This window comes from Chaetodon auriga, chromosome 1 (assembly GCF_051107435.1).
Source record: "Chaetodon auriga isolate fChaAug3 chromosome 1, fChaAug3.hap1, whole genome shotgun sequence".
Taxonomy (NCBI): domain Eukaryota; kingdom Metazoa; phylum Chordata; class Actinopteri; order Chaetodontiformes; family Chaetodontidae; genus Chaetodon; species Chaetodon auriga.
Window position 1 is genome coordinate 8,361,809 of NC_135074.1, and position 12,219 is coordinate 8,374,027.

A 12,219-nucleotide genomic window follows, 5' to 3' on the forward strand; every position below is an offset into this window, starting at 1 on the left:
GTCTTGCCACACTTTTATTACAGATGATTAAAAACTCAATGTTCTCTCACCCTGGTCTTTTTGTACATCTTGTTCTTGAGGTAGCTGAAGGTCCGGCTGACTTTTGTCACACTCTTTCCCTCAGTGTCGCTCCGCAGAGGGCCAGGCTCCTCCTCTGATATACTGGTACACACATACACACACGTTTAATTAACGAAACAACAGCTGCAATCACAAGGCTCACCTGTTCACACAATCTGAAAATGGTTCTGTATGTGCAGAGGTGTGCTGACCTGTACGCTAGTGACCCAGAGGTGCTGGAAAACGACCTCATACCTGGAAAGAAACAGGCAGGAAGTAAGCAGTAGGGCAAAGATTCAGGAGCTGGCAAAAACAGGACAGAAGTTTTTTTTTTTGTTTTTTTTTTTGTTTTTTTAATTCACTGTATTTGTCATCTCAGGTGGAAAATCTCCTTCCTCCGTCTATTTTAAGTGGCGAACAAACTATTATCCTGCTTTCCCTGCATGTACAGTTAGTGAATGACCTCACTGACCAGGCGATGTGTCTATGCACGACTGTCGGTTCCAGTCCTGGCTGCAAGAATCGGGCAGAAAATTCAATAATCCACTCTCCCCTGTCCTTCAACAGCTAATGTCCTTGAGCAAGGTATTTAACATTTAGCGTCTCTCATGGAGGCTGTGTAGAAGCCAAAAGCAAAAAGACTCTGGCACTGATGACAGTGGCCAGCGCTGAGGCCAAAAGCTGAAGCTGAAGTATTGCCTTTAGATCCATTGCCACTATTGGCTGCTAGATATTGGCTCCAAACAAATCTCTGGCGGCACAGACATCCAATCTCATGAAATAGGAAATTTCAAAATACAAAGTCTTTTTTTCCCCACAAGACATTATGGACTTAATACCAAATCACATTTCATTTATTATGAGTCTTGGCTATTCACACAAAGCCATGATGGTTGTAGCTAGCTTGTTCTACAAAAGCACCGCCCAGCCTCCTCAGTTATTCGAGTTTGGATTTCCTGGCTCCAGTAACTCCCAAAATGTTGGTATTTTTTCTATTAATCTTTGACTTTGTATTTTTCATTTGACTGCACATAATATAAATAAATAATAATAATTGAAAAATGGAATGAAAGCACACACTGCAGTCTTTGCCAAATAACCACTACAGAGTCTGTACTTATTTGGTATCAGTTAAATGTAGGCATGCATCTTTTTAACTCTGCTTCCTTCTAAACAGCCATTTCTACCCAATATTATGACGTACAGGTGAATATGCAAAGCACTGCTATCCTGCGCTATATCAGAAAGTCAAACCCAAAACGGGATAATGAGGGCAAAGTTTGGCAAGGAGACAGAGAACGCTAATGGAAAAAAAATCTCACAGATAAGAAAAGGGAAGGCTCAGTGTCTTTAACTAAAGGTGACAGGCTCACATTTATCTGGAGGGAAGAGAGGGCTTCCTCCGCTCACCTGCAGTGTTTATGGTTATTATTTTTCCTCTTTCTCTGGTGGTTGGGTTTCATTTTTGCGAAGCGACAAAACAAAGACTAATCTAAGTAAAGGTCAGCTAAATATTGGGCTGGGTGGGGGGGGGGGCGGGAGAAGAGAAGCCAAGGTCCTATTTAATGTCGTCAACAGGAATTATTAACGCAAAACTTGCTGCCTAGGTGAGAGGTGGTTTTCTAGACCAGTGATTTTGCTACAAGCTCATTCTAATTGCACATTCATGCTGTAAGCAGCTTAATATCTGCAGTAATTAGTGGTTTCCTCATGACAAGTTTGTTGCAGCTGAACTTTTGGTCTTCATCGCGCTTCAGCATCTAGCTGCGTTCAGGCTTAAATGCACATCTTTCTGTTACTGCAAAAGCTACAATATAACAGAGAGCACTCACCCAGGAAAAACTGAGAGGTCGCACTAAGGTCAAGGCTGCATGTTTACGCATCATTTCTGGGGATATTCAATATAACGCATTATGTGTGTTTGTTGTGGGATATCATGATTTAGTGCCAGTCGACCGCGTCTACAGTTATTTGAGTGATTCCAGAAAACTTGGCACCTCAATAAAGGGAACATAGAGATCTCATCGCATTTCAGGTTACAGGTGAGCACATGGGTACAAATATATAATACTACTTGGTTAATATCTGAGTGTCTAAAGATCATAACTGTGTTACTGCACAGCGCCACATGAACAGGACCCTTTTCAGCAGGATCCACATTGTGAGCAGTACTGACTCTGGGTTACAGGCCTTTGGGGAATATCCAGACTCTAACGGGAACAGCTACGGTTCTGACATCACAGCTAATTTCTACTGCAGCTAAGTTTACAGAACATTACTTACTCAAGTTATCCTCATCATCGCTAGATGAAGAGTCCCCATAAACGAACTGAGACTTAGATTTGGTGAGGATGGGGGAAAGGTTGAAAGAGAAGGAAATTCGCCTCTTACGTCTCAGGCGTCCCACTGCTGGGGGGGGGGGGGGGGCAGGAAGGAAAGAACCACAGCAGGGGTTGATCGCTTATTAAAATTAACCAACTTTAGAATAACAGTGAGGATGGAGGAGAAACTTTAACACCTGACAAATCATCTGGTGAAGAAATCAAGAAATCTTTTAACGGCCCTGCACACTCACATCAGTGCTTCCACTTATTCTGACCAATCAGACGCCTGCTCAGGCTGACGTTGGTGGAGCTGTGCTGGAATTACGTCAGGCAACCAGACTTAATGAACCCATAAGAATGACAGAGGTGTAACTTTTCCCACCCTAACAGGTGCAACAAAGTTAATGTAGGCTCAAACAGATGTGCATGAAGCAGAGTCTGTGCACGCCCACACAGGCAAATAAGCATCAGGCAAATAAGTATCTTACTGAGCACATGACTGTGTAGGGCCTTTAAAGAACTGAAAAAAGGGTGCTTAAGTATTTAACTACCTTTCTAGTGTATTTGTCATTGTTGGGGGTGATTCAAGGAAAACACAGTGAAATCTATGTTTTGTGTTATCTTTCATATAAGGTTAAAATTCTCTTTACACTCAAATGACTGTGCTCCTTCTGCACAGCAGACTGTCTGAGTATGAAAAAGGAGCAGTGAAGTACACTTAGAAATACATTTAAAGTTTTAGATATTTGCCTATTTATTCACTCATGTTGCTCATGTTGTAATTTTCATATGTCACGACTTTACAGCAGAAGAACAGGAAGGAAATCTATTAAATGGCCAGAGAGGCTCACTGTTACGAGTAAGGGCCATAATCTGCATTGAAATTGTACATGGATGGTAAAACAGAGAGGCAGCCTCACAACTTGTCACTCACCATCAATGTCTCTCTGGCTAATGGCGAGCATGGATACAGACTTTGTGAGGGGCAGGGTCATGGGAGGACAGCTGTTTCGCAGAGGCCGATACCGCCTTGATTTCTGGAGTGTGAGAAACAAGGTTTGAGTCAAACATAGTGGATGACAATGTGAAAAAAAGGACACTAAACCAGGCAGAGATAATATGGAACAAAACATTACCAGGCACTAAACTGGAAACAGGAACTACAAACTTAAAAGGGAAACTACACAAATGAGTTGTGATGTTGTGTTCACAATTTGTTTTAATTCAATGAGAGCAGAGAGAGGCCGCCTGAGGAAAGAGATGTTTATTAATTCTTACTAATCCTCAAACTGACAAGTCTCAAAGTTCCCCTGACTGTTTATAAGTCTTGTTTATGCACAAGCAAATCCATTTTTCCTCTCAAGTGAATTAGGCTGAGGATGTTTTTGAGGATCCCTCAGGGCTGATTGCGTGACAGCATAAAGATATGACATCTAGAGGACAAACGTGATGGTGTGTGCGTGTCCGTGCGTGTGTGTGCGTGTTAGCTGACCGGGTCACGTAGTCTGCAATGTTCCCCCAGCTCCTCCTGCTCCTCTGTCAGAGAAACCAGGGAGCCCCTGTCATCGCTGTCATGCCGGGGCATCCTTAAAGGCTCCAGGATTCGGGGCCCCTGCGTGGTGGGACCCCTCAGCTCTTCCTGGCCCCCACTGAGCCCCTCCAGGCTGTAGCTGTATGGACAAACAGAAGTCAGAGGTGACCTCAAAGAAGGAGGAATGACTGTGTACACATTCACTCCACTAGCTCTTCTTCTCTGGACTGTTCATCACAGCTTTCTGGTCACACACAGCTACTGGTGCAACAAGCTCAAACACATACAGACATGCACACATGCACCTGTTGACACGCATGAACACGCACGCACGCACACACACACACACACACACACACACACACACACACACACACACACACACACACACACACACACACACACACACACACACACACACACACAGCTGGTCCTGCACAGTGTTTAGCCAGCTGAGTTATCACTGGGCTCCGGAGCAGATTTACAGCTGAAGCATCGGCAAATGACTTCCAACATCAGCATCAGCATAGAGAGGGTCTGCAGCTGTGATTTACAAACCCAATTACATCGATCTATGACTGGAAATAAGAGGCCTTGAAAAATCCAATACAATGATTATGGAGAGGAAAACTACAGCTACATTTCAGGATGAGCTATGCTACGCGGCTGCAGCTCTATTCGCTTCAGGACAGAGTCGGCGATGGTTATAGCTCCCGCACTAAATCTCTGTTATCTCCAGCCCTTGGCTTTGCATGGCACTCCATTATCCAGCACATCATCAGTCCAACACATTCAAACATCACTAACCTGAACTGGACCAAAAGAATCATGACTTGGTGATTATCAGTGACCAGCGTGGAGCAGCACTCACCTATCCTCAGGGCTGTGAATGTAGATGACTATATCTGTCATATTAAGGCCTGCTTTCTGCCAGTATTATTGCACACTATCCTACAGAGCCACGAGGTCCTCGGCACTGAAACATGAATAACACCAGCAGCTGTCGCAGTTCTCTGCTGTAGGAAGCTACTGACTGACAGACTGGGCAGGGCATTCACACACTCACGAAAACACATGCACACAGGCATGTATGCCCTCTAAACCCAAATGCAAAATCAAACAGCATGTAAATACACCCTATTCAAAGTAGGTCAGAAAAAAACATTGTGCGTGCACACACACACACACACACACACACACACACACCCACACACACACACACACACACACACACACACACACACACACACACACACACACAAGCACTGTACCTGGGGGAACTGACTACTTCCACACCATGACTATGGGGAGCGTCAGGAGGGCACCAGCTGATGCTAACAGAGTGTGAGGTGGAGGGGTTAGTCAAGGGAAGAATGGAGATGGAGATAAAGAGGAGTGATGGTAAGCAAGTATGGCAGAGTAACAGTGAAGCAGAAAGAGGAGGATGTGAAAAGGACGTAGTTGCGGGGATGTTGGGAGAGAGTGACAATGTTCTGACATAAGTGGACTATTGGCTCCAACTGTGTACATTTCCCATTGTCAAACACTAACAATGTAAATGGGTGCGAGTTCATTTCCTGCTCCAGTGTTGTGGTAATATCAAGAACAGACATAGAAATAAGTATCAAGCCTAACCCGCAAATGCAATCTTGTCAGAATAGCCTGGGTGCTATTAACAGTGATGAAACTACTGCTGCGGCAGCTACTACTTTGGTGTGAAAATGTGGCCCAGCGGTTCGAGTGCTGGCCTCTGACCATTAGAGTCACGTCTTACTTACAGCCTCACAGATAGAGCTGGGCTGATATTATTGGCCAGTATTAGCTAACCACAGATGCAGCTGTATGTCAGAAGAAGTTGCAGCACAACAATGTCAAAGATATAGTGCGTTGTCAGACATTTAGAAACAGTTTTGTCCACCAGAGAGCACTGACAACTTTACTGTTCAACTATAAAATTTTCCATCAGCGTCTAAATTCTTTAACCAAATCTAGAAAATCTAAAACAATTCTGCGGAACACAAGCTCAACTTCCATCCTGCTTTTACTGCTGTGGCACACCGTCTTCTCCAGGACTGAATTCAAAACTCCTCTGATGCCTTGAAAGTCCTCAAAAATTCCCTACAGGAGTTTATTACAAATATATATATATGAGTATCTATAGTCTGTTCTCAGTATCTAGCCAACTCAGTCCTCTGAGCCTCCAGAGCTAAACTCACCTCTTTCCATGTAGCTGCTTGTTATTACCACCGCGATACAAAACACCAGCCTGTCTCAACCATCTATTTGTCACAGTGTTTCTCACACATTCTGATGAGTGAAAAGGGAGCAACATTTTTCAGCGCAGTTGTCTGCAGAGACGGAGCACAATGCAGGAGTAGTTCAGCAAGCATGTGTTAAAAAGCGGGAGATGGGCACGGGCTACACCTACATGAATTTGCCACAAGACGTCACCAAGCAACAAGTCAATTTTAGCAATACATGAAGTGAATTAGTACCTTCTCCTGTGAAAACTCGGCTTCCCATCACCAGGGCTACGGATGGAACTGGAGGTGATGGATGAAACAGACAGGAAGTAATGGATGATGGGTGAGATGAGTTGGGACATGAGGGGATGGCAGCTCAATAAGAACATAATGAATGAATGAAGGAATGAACTATGTCATTCTCTGATGGAATCATCTTTTTTAGTAGGGCTGGTATCTATTGTGTGTGTATGAACTCTGAGGCACATCCTAGCATGTTGCAGGAGTGATAACAATGGCATTTATCCAGGTTAATGATAATGAAGGGACGGCTCCAGATGCTGGGAAATATGCATGTTGGCATTCTTGCAGAGTGAGATGAGAATAGTGATGTACTCTCATACTGCACAGCCATTAAATATGAAGATGGAGCTGGGGGATGGTTAGCTTATCTTAGCTTAGCACAAAGACCAGAAACAACTGGTCTAGCTCTGTCTGTAGGCAAGAAAATCCACCTACCAGCACATCTAAAGGTCACTAAAAAAAAAAAAAATGTCCTTTTTACTCTTTCAGTAAAGACGTAACACACAAGTGTCCTAACATGTATAAAGGGTGAGAGCTGTTTCTAATCTTTATGCTAAGATAAGGTAACCGCTAGCTGGAACTTCATATTAACATACAGACACCATCTTCTCATCTAACTTTCGGCAAGAAAGCAAGTAATCAGACTTCCCAAAACGTTGAACTATTCATTTAAAATGCGACTAAACAGTCAAAGGAGGCAAATTACATAGCGGTGGTGATGGCATGTGTTTGTCTCACTAACGAAGGGCTATTGCGTTTATTTTCCCATCCCTCTACATGTACAAGATCCTCCTACAGCCACAGAAATTTCACATTCTTTATGCCTCACACAGCGAGCACCTTTAGCAGCAGGAGAAACCTTTCGCTAAATGTTTTGTCTTAATTACTTTGCATACTTCTTATGTGCTCCAGGTGCTTCGTGTTTATTTAAAAAAAATGCACCTCCGGTCAAAAAAGTTATTCTTCTTTCAATCATTAGTTACACTGTGAAGTAAGACGACAGATGAGGGCTCATGCTAATGGTTCTTTCTGCCCAACATTGTACCATAAAAACAGCAGCTAATAAAAGTCTAAAGCACTTCTTGTTATGTTTTCACTCCAGCATCATGGCACAGGCCTGTCAGTCTGTGACAGGCGGCTGTTGTAGCACAGAAGACAAAACAGATCACGGTCATGTCCTTCCTGTGCTCTGTGTAAGTGTTGTTTGTGTGTGTGTGAGTGTGAAGTCATACATGTTAACTGATGAATGCTGTGATGTTGGTGTAAGTGTGAATGAGAGTGTGCACCTGTAAGTGTGCGTACATGTGTTGTCTCTGAGTGTTTGCATGCGTACATCTGTGTGTGTACAATTGTGGGAGCTCCCTACCCACACCAAACAAATGGCAACACAGCTGCTCACAGCAGGAGGAGGAAACTCTCAACATGGCACAGAAGGAGCGACATCAGCAAGCTGTAAAATCCTGACATCTACACACATCACGTCCACTGACATCCACTGACTGACACCAGACCAACACCAGCAGCCGAATCAAGGACAAAGGAGTGACATTCCCAGACGACAACTCCATCTACGATGTCATTAGGAATCCTTCATGTTAAAGAAGCTGACGTGATCTTGTCGCCTTCCCCGTCTCACCTCCTCTGATTCATCTCTGCGTCTCCTCCGTTGTTCTTTCCAGGACCCCAGCTGTGGCGGCGAAGAGGCGAAAGGGAGCGGATGCTGTTCCGGAGGAGACAAGAGCGGCGCGGCACCTCTGTCACTCTGTCTTTAGCTTCTTCTTCAGCTTCTCCCGCTCCTCCTCCTCCTCCTCCACCACTGTCTGGTGCTGCTGTAACAGAAGCCCCAGTCTGGATGCCCTCCTCTGGGCTCCAGCTGCATTCCAGGCCCTGGCTGCCCTCTGGACTGGAGCTGGACGGACCGACGCTGGCGGTGTCGTCTGTGGAGGAGCAGGAGACGGAAACCTCACTGGCGCTGTCTCCTCCTGTCACTGGTTCATCATTCTGCAGACATCCAAGAAATATATTATTATTATTATTATTAGTCAAAAGCCTCACTACCCAGCTTCATGTGCCTACAGGCAACTGTCAAAGAAAAGAAATATAAACTAAAAGTAATATGATTTATCATGAGCCACAAGAGCAGTTTCATTAATTCAAAAATGAGTGAGCTCAATGCCAAACTCTAATGAAATGTTGACTGATTTATTATTTCCCGGACCAGACAAGTGTAAAAATAGCCTTTTTCACTTCCATTCCACATTTAATCAAGGAGCACTCCAGTGGAAAGTGAACTACAGTCCAGTGCCTTCTGCTCACAGAGCCACACAGGAAGTGGAGCCTTCCAGTTTCAGTAACAGGGGAACACTTAAAATCCATAGGCTAAAGTCACTATCTCATCAGCAACATAGCAGAATAAGAAGAACATAATGGGCCAGAAGAGAATGGATTAGAACAGGACAAAACAGAAATCACAAATTATTGTTAATTACTTCACCCATCACGTTATATATCCATCAGCATTTTTTCACTGAAGCATACAATGAATTAGGAGAACGCGAGACAGCCATTTAACCCACAGGAATGGGATATAATGAGGACCAAATGGCAAGGCTTAGGGATAATGAGCCAGAGCCACTTTATAGAAACACTGACATTAAAACAAACACCAATAAATGATGGCAACCTTGTGAAAACAAACCTTTCCCAGGAAAATGTTTCTAAGTTACAGGTTTTTCAAGGTTTATTCATCATTTTTACAGGACTGTCTTAGCCATTCAAAACCAAGACACTGGCATACAGTGCGCGCATGTATACACACACGCAAAATGCGTCTAACTTTGCTGGGACTCCTTCTGTTGTCCTTGACCAGTCTCACCTTTAATACAGTACAAAAACAACCAGCATGGGTAAATACTCTTTGGACTGTCTCTGGTGGGAAAGGGCTTCTGCATGCACACACACAGGTATGGGAGAGTCCATTTTGAGCTAATTTGTAGGTGTGAGCTTTAACTGGGCCTATTGTGCTGCCAGCTGCAGTGTGAGAGCCGAGCATAGAGCGGCTTCTGTTGGAGAGCTGGGAATGAAAGATCTGCTTTATGCTGCGGACATGACTTCCTCTGGGAGTGAGGGCATGCATGGGTTTATGTGTGTATGTGTGTGTGTCTGTGTGTGTGTGTGTGTGTGTGTTTGTGTGTCTGTGTGTCTGTGTGTTCAGAGTGCATGTGACTGCAGTATATGTTTGTGAGTTGCATGACATTAGCATTAGAGCTAAGAGGGTTCAGCTGAATTTTAAACTTCTGCTTATTTTCTCATACATTCAATCAGTGAGCATGTAAAGTTAAGTGTCCTGCTCAAGGGCACATGGCACAGCCTCAGTGGACATGTTACTAGGATCAACGCCTTGACCTGAGAGTTCTGAAACAGTTTTCTGCCCATTCTTCTGCATTTTGTAGAAAATGTACAGTACGGTATTGTATTGAACAAAAGAAAGAGAATTTCCCTTCAGAGAGCAGTAAAGACATTAATCCTCTCTTACTGAAGCTGAATTTAGCTGCTGTGGTCTTTGTGTGTGAATCAAAGCCTTTGGACATCATGGCACATTCTGCCCGTCCCTGTCTATCTACAGCGTCCTAACCCTCAGCATCATACTGTCTGCTCCCTGGCAGCTGATATTCTCCGCGCTGACTTTTTCCATTGTTGTTTACAACAAAAAGGACATTCGGTTCACATTACCATGAGCATGTTTCAAGTGCTCAACTCTGCAGAAACTGAGAGATACAAGTATTTCAACTTTAACCAAAGGGCGCCTGGCTTCAAACAGACTTTCAACATCAGCAGAGTGACAGCAGAGACCACAGCTTGCACTTCCCCAGCAGCAGTGCAGTGTAGAGCTGCCAGCTTAAAAAGATGCTTAGTAGATGTTTGGCATCTCAGCCTCAGGCTGCTGATAAATAAAAAGCCAGGCGCAGGCTGACAAAACAGCTACTTCATATATACTGTATAATCCCTATAGGACTAGCTGAGGGGGCAAACACACATATATTCTTGCTGTTTGGCGTGAGTTAACAGGATGATTGAACTGTAGCCAGTAGAGGATTTGGGGGAAGTTGCTGAGCCCTATAGTCATTGGCAAATCAAAATTAATAGATTTTCTATTATTTTCCTATTTATTTCTTGATTGATTGATTGTTTGCTTCAGTAACAAGCTGGTTAACACTCATACAGGGACACAAGTAAGAGCTATGTGTGTGTGTGTGTGTGGGGGGGGGTGGGTGGGGGGGGGGGGGGGTTCATTTGTTAGATTTGATGTTTCATTTTGATTTTTGATTTTTTTTTTTTCCTTAGTTCACTTCTGCCCCTTAAATTTTCCCACCTGGAACATTGCCTTGAACCATTGCTCTGCTACCCACAGATAAACACAGAAACACTCCCATGGCACTGTTCATGAACAACACTGGATTTCAAAAGGTGGACTGTGTGACAAAGACAGCAGTGAGACTCACCTTTCTGAAGATGCTGTCAAATCCCAGCTCTGTGTTCAGGAAGCTTTCCGTGTCGCTGCCAGAGTCTCTGAGAGCTGTGGAGGGACAGCTGGTGGCACTGCTGGTTCTACTGGGCAAACTGGGAGACACTGAAGACTGTGAGGATCCTGAAAGACATGACAAAACTGTGTTAATGTGCTAATACTGAAATACAGCAGGTTACACACGCAGGGAAATAGAGCAATATTAAGCAGTGAACTGTTTAACTTGAGCCATCGATTTTGACATTTTAATTAGAAAAACATTCTGGTGAATAAAGTTTGATTCCTTGTAACTTCATATTGTCTCAACGGGAACATTCTGTCATTGAACTGAAAAGCACAAAGTTCCCAAAATAATGTTTTTATTCCCTCCTCTGAAACATAAGTAGGTCTGTTAGACATGAGTGAAACGACTTCTGGGAATCTGAGAAGGTGTGAAAAGCCTGGTGGATCAATGGCTGCCTGTCCTGACTAAAGCCGTCTGTGCTAAACTGCAAAGGCAAACAACTACTGTTTGTGTGTTTAGAGGGTCTCAGGGCTGAACTGTTAAAATCCCACTCAGACAAAAAATGACAACTAAAAATATTATTGATGTGGTGCAAAACAGCTTTCATGACAGAGCAGCATCACATATACCATTAGCCACCCTGAGGTCAACTGAACGCTGACGTTCACAGAGGCTTACAAAGACTTTCTGCAGCATTTTGTATTAGCTTTAGTGATTTTGACTTCAGTTAACAGTTGTTTGATCTGTAGCCGAGAGACGATCATGCAGCCGGCTTCAAGCCCAGTGTCTGCAAGCATCGGCCACATAAGTCACCACCTCCCCACCTGAATCATAGCCAGCAATGAATCACATTAAATATCTTCAAGACACAAAAGCAACTTTAAACCATTGTGCTCACTGTAAATCCTCAGCCTAAGACCCCAGTTCAGTACTTCTCATCAAATCCCAGAGCGCTTTAGCAACAGCAGCACTAAACAGCAACCCACCGTAAGCCATTTTGGGGTTTAAACACACTATTTTAGATGCTTTTTCAGGCCTCCTCATTGAATAACAAGTAACCCACACTGTACAACATTTCTTATGCAACAGCACAGTGGTGCTGCTGTTTTTTGTACATGTAAGGACATGTACAGATAAGGACAAACTAAAAGAGGAAGACTGCACCCAACTACAGCACTGATGTTTAACAGTCGGCTTACTTTAGCCACATGCCAAGTACAACTGGATGA

At 43.8% G+C, this 12,219-nt stretch overlaps 1 protein-coding gene across 6 annotated transcripts in view; it reads right to left on the reverse strand.

Annotated features, from left to right (window-relative positions):
* The window catches only part of LOC143327462 (A-kinase anchor protein 13), a 105,613-nt gene that overhangs the window by 29,906 nt on the left and 63,488 nt on the right, over positions 1 to 12,219 (reverse strand). For 2 of the 6 annotated variants that reach the window (XM_076741854.1, XM_076741941.1), the window contains exons 11-18: positions 10,964 to 11,109; positions 8,098 to 8,462; positions 6,411 to 6,458; positions 3,877 to 4,054; positions 3,319 to 3,421; positions 2,344 to 2,469; positions 273 to 315; positions 51 to 162 (exon numbers count right to left, since the gene is read on the reverse strand). In XM_076741854.1, the coding sequence (XP_076597969.1) occupies positions 51 to 162; positions 273 to 315; positions 2,344 to 2,469; positions 3,319 to 3,421; positions 3,877 to 4,054; positions 6,411 to 6,458; positions 8,098 to 8,462; positions 10,964 to 11,109 (1,121 nt within the window). The remainder of the gene's footprint in view (positions 1 to 50; positions 163 to 272; positions 316 to 2,343; positions 2,470 to 3,318; positions 3,422 to 3,876; positions 4,055 to 6,410; positions 6,459 to 8,097; positions 8,463 to 10,963; positions 11,110 to 12,219) is intronic. The other 4 variants (XM_076742187.1, XM_076742105.1, XM_076742025.1 and 1 more) reach the window with 3 other exon arrangements.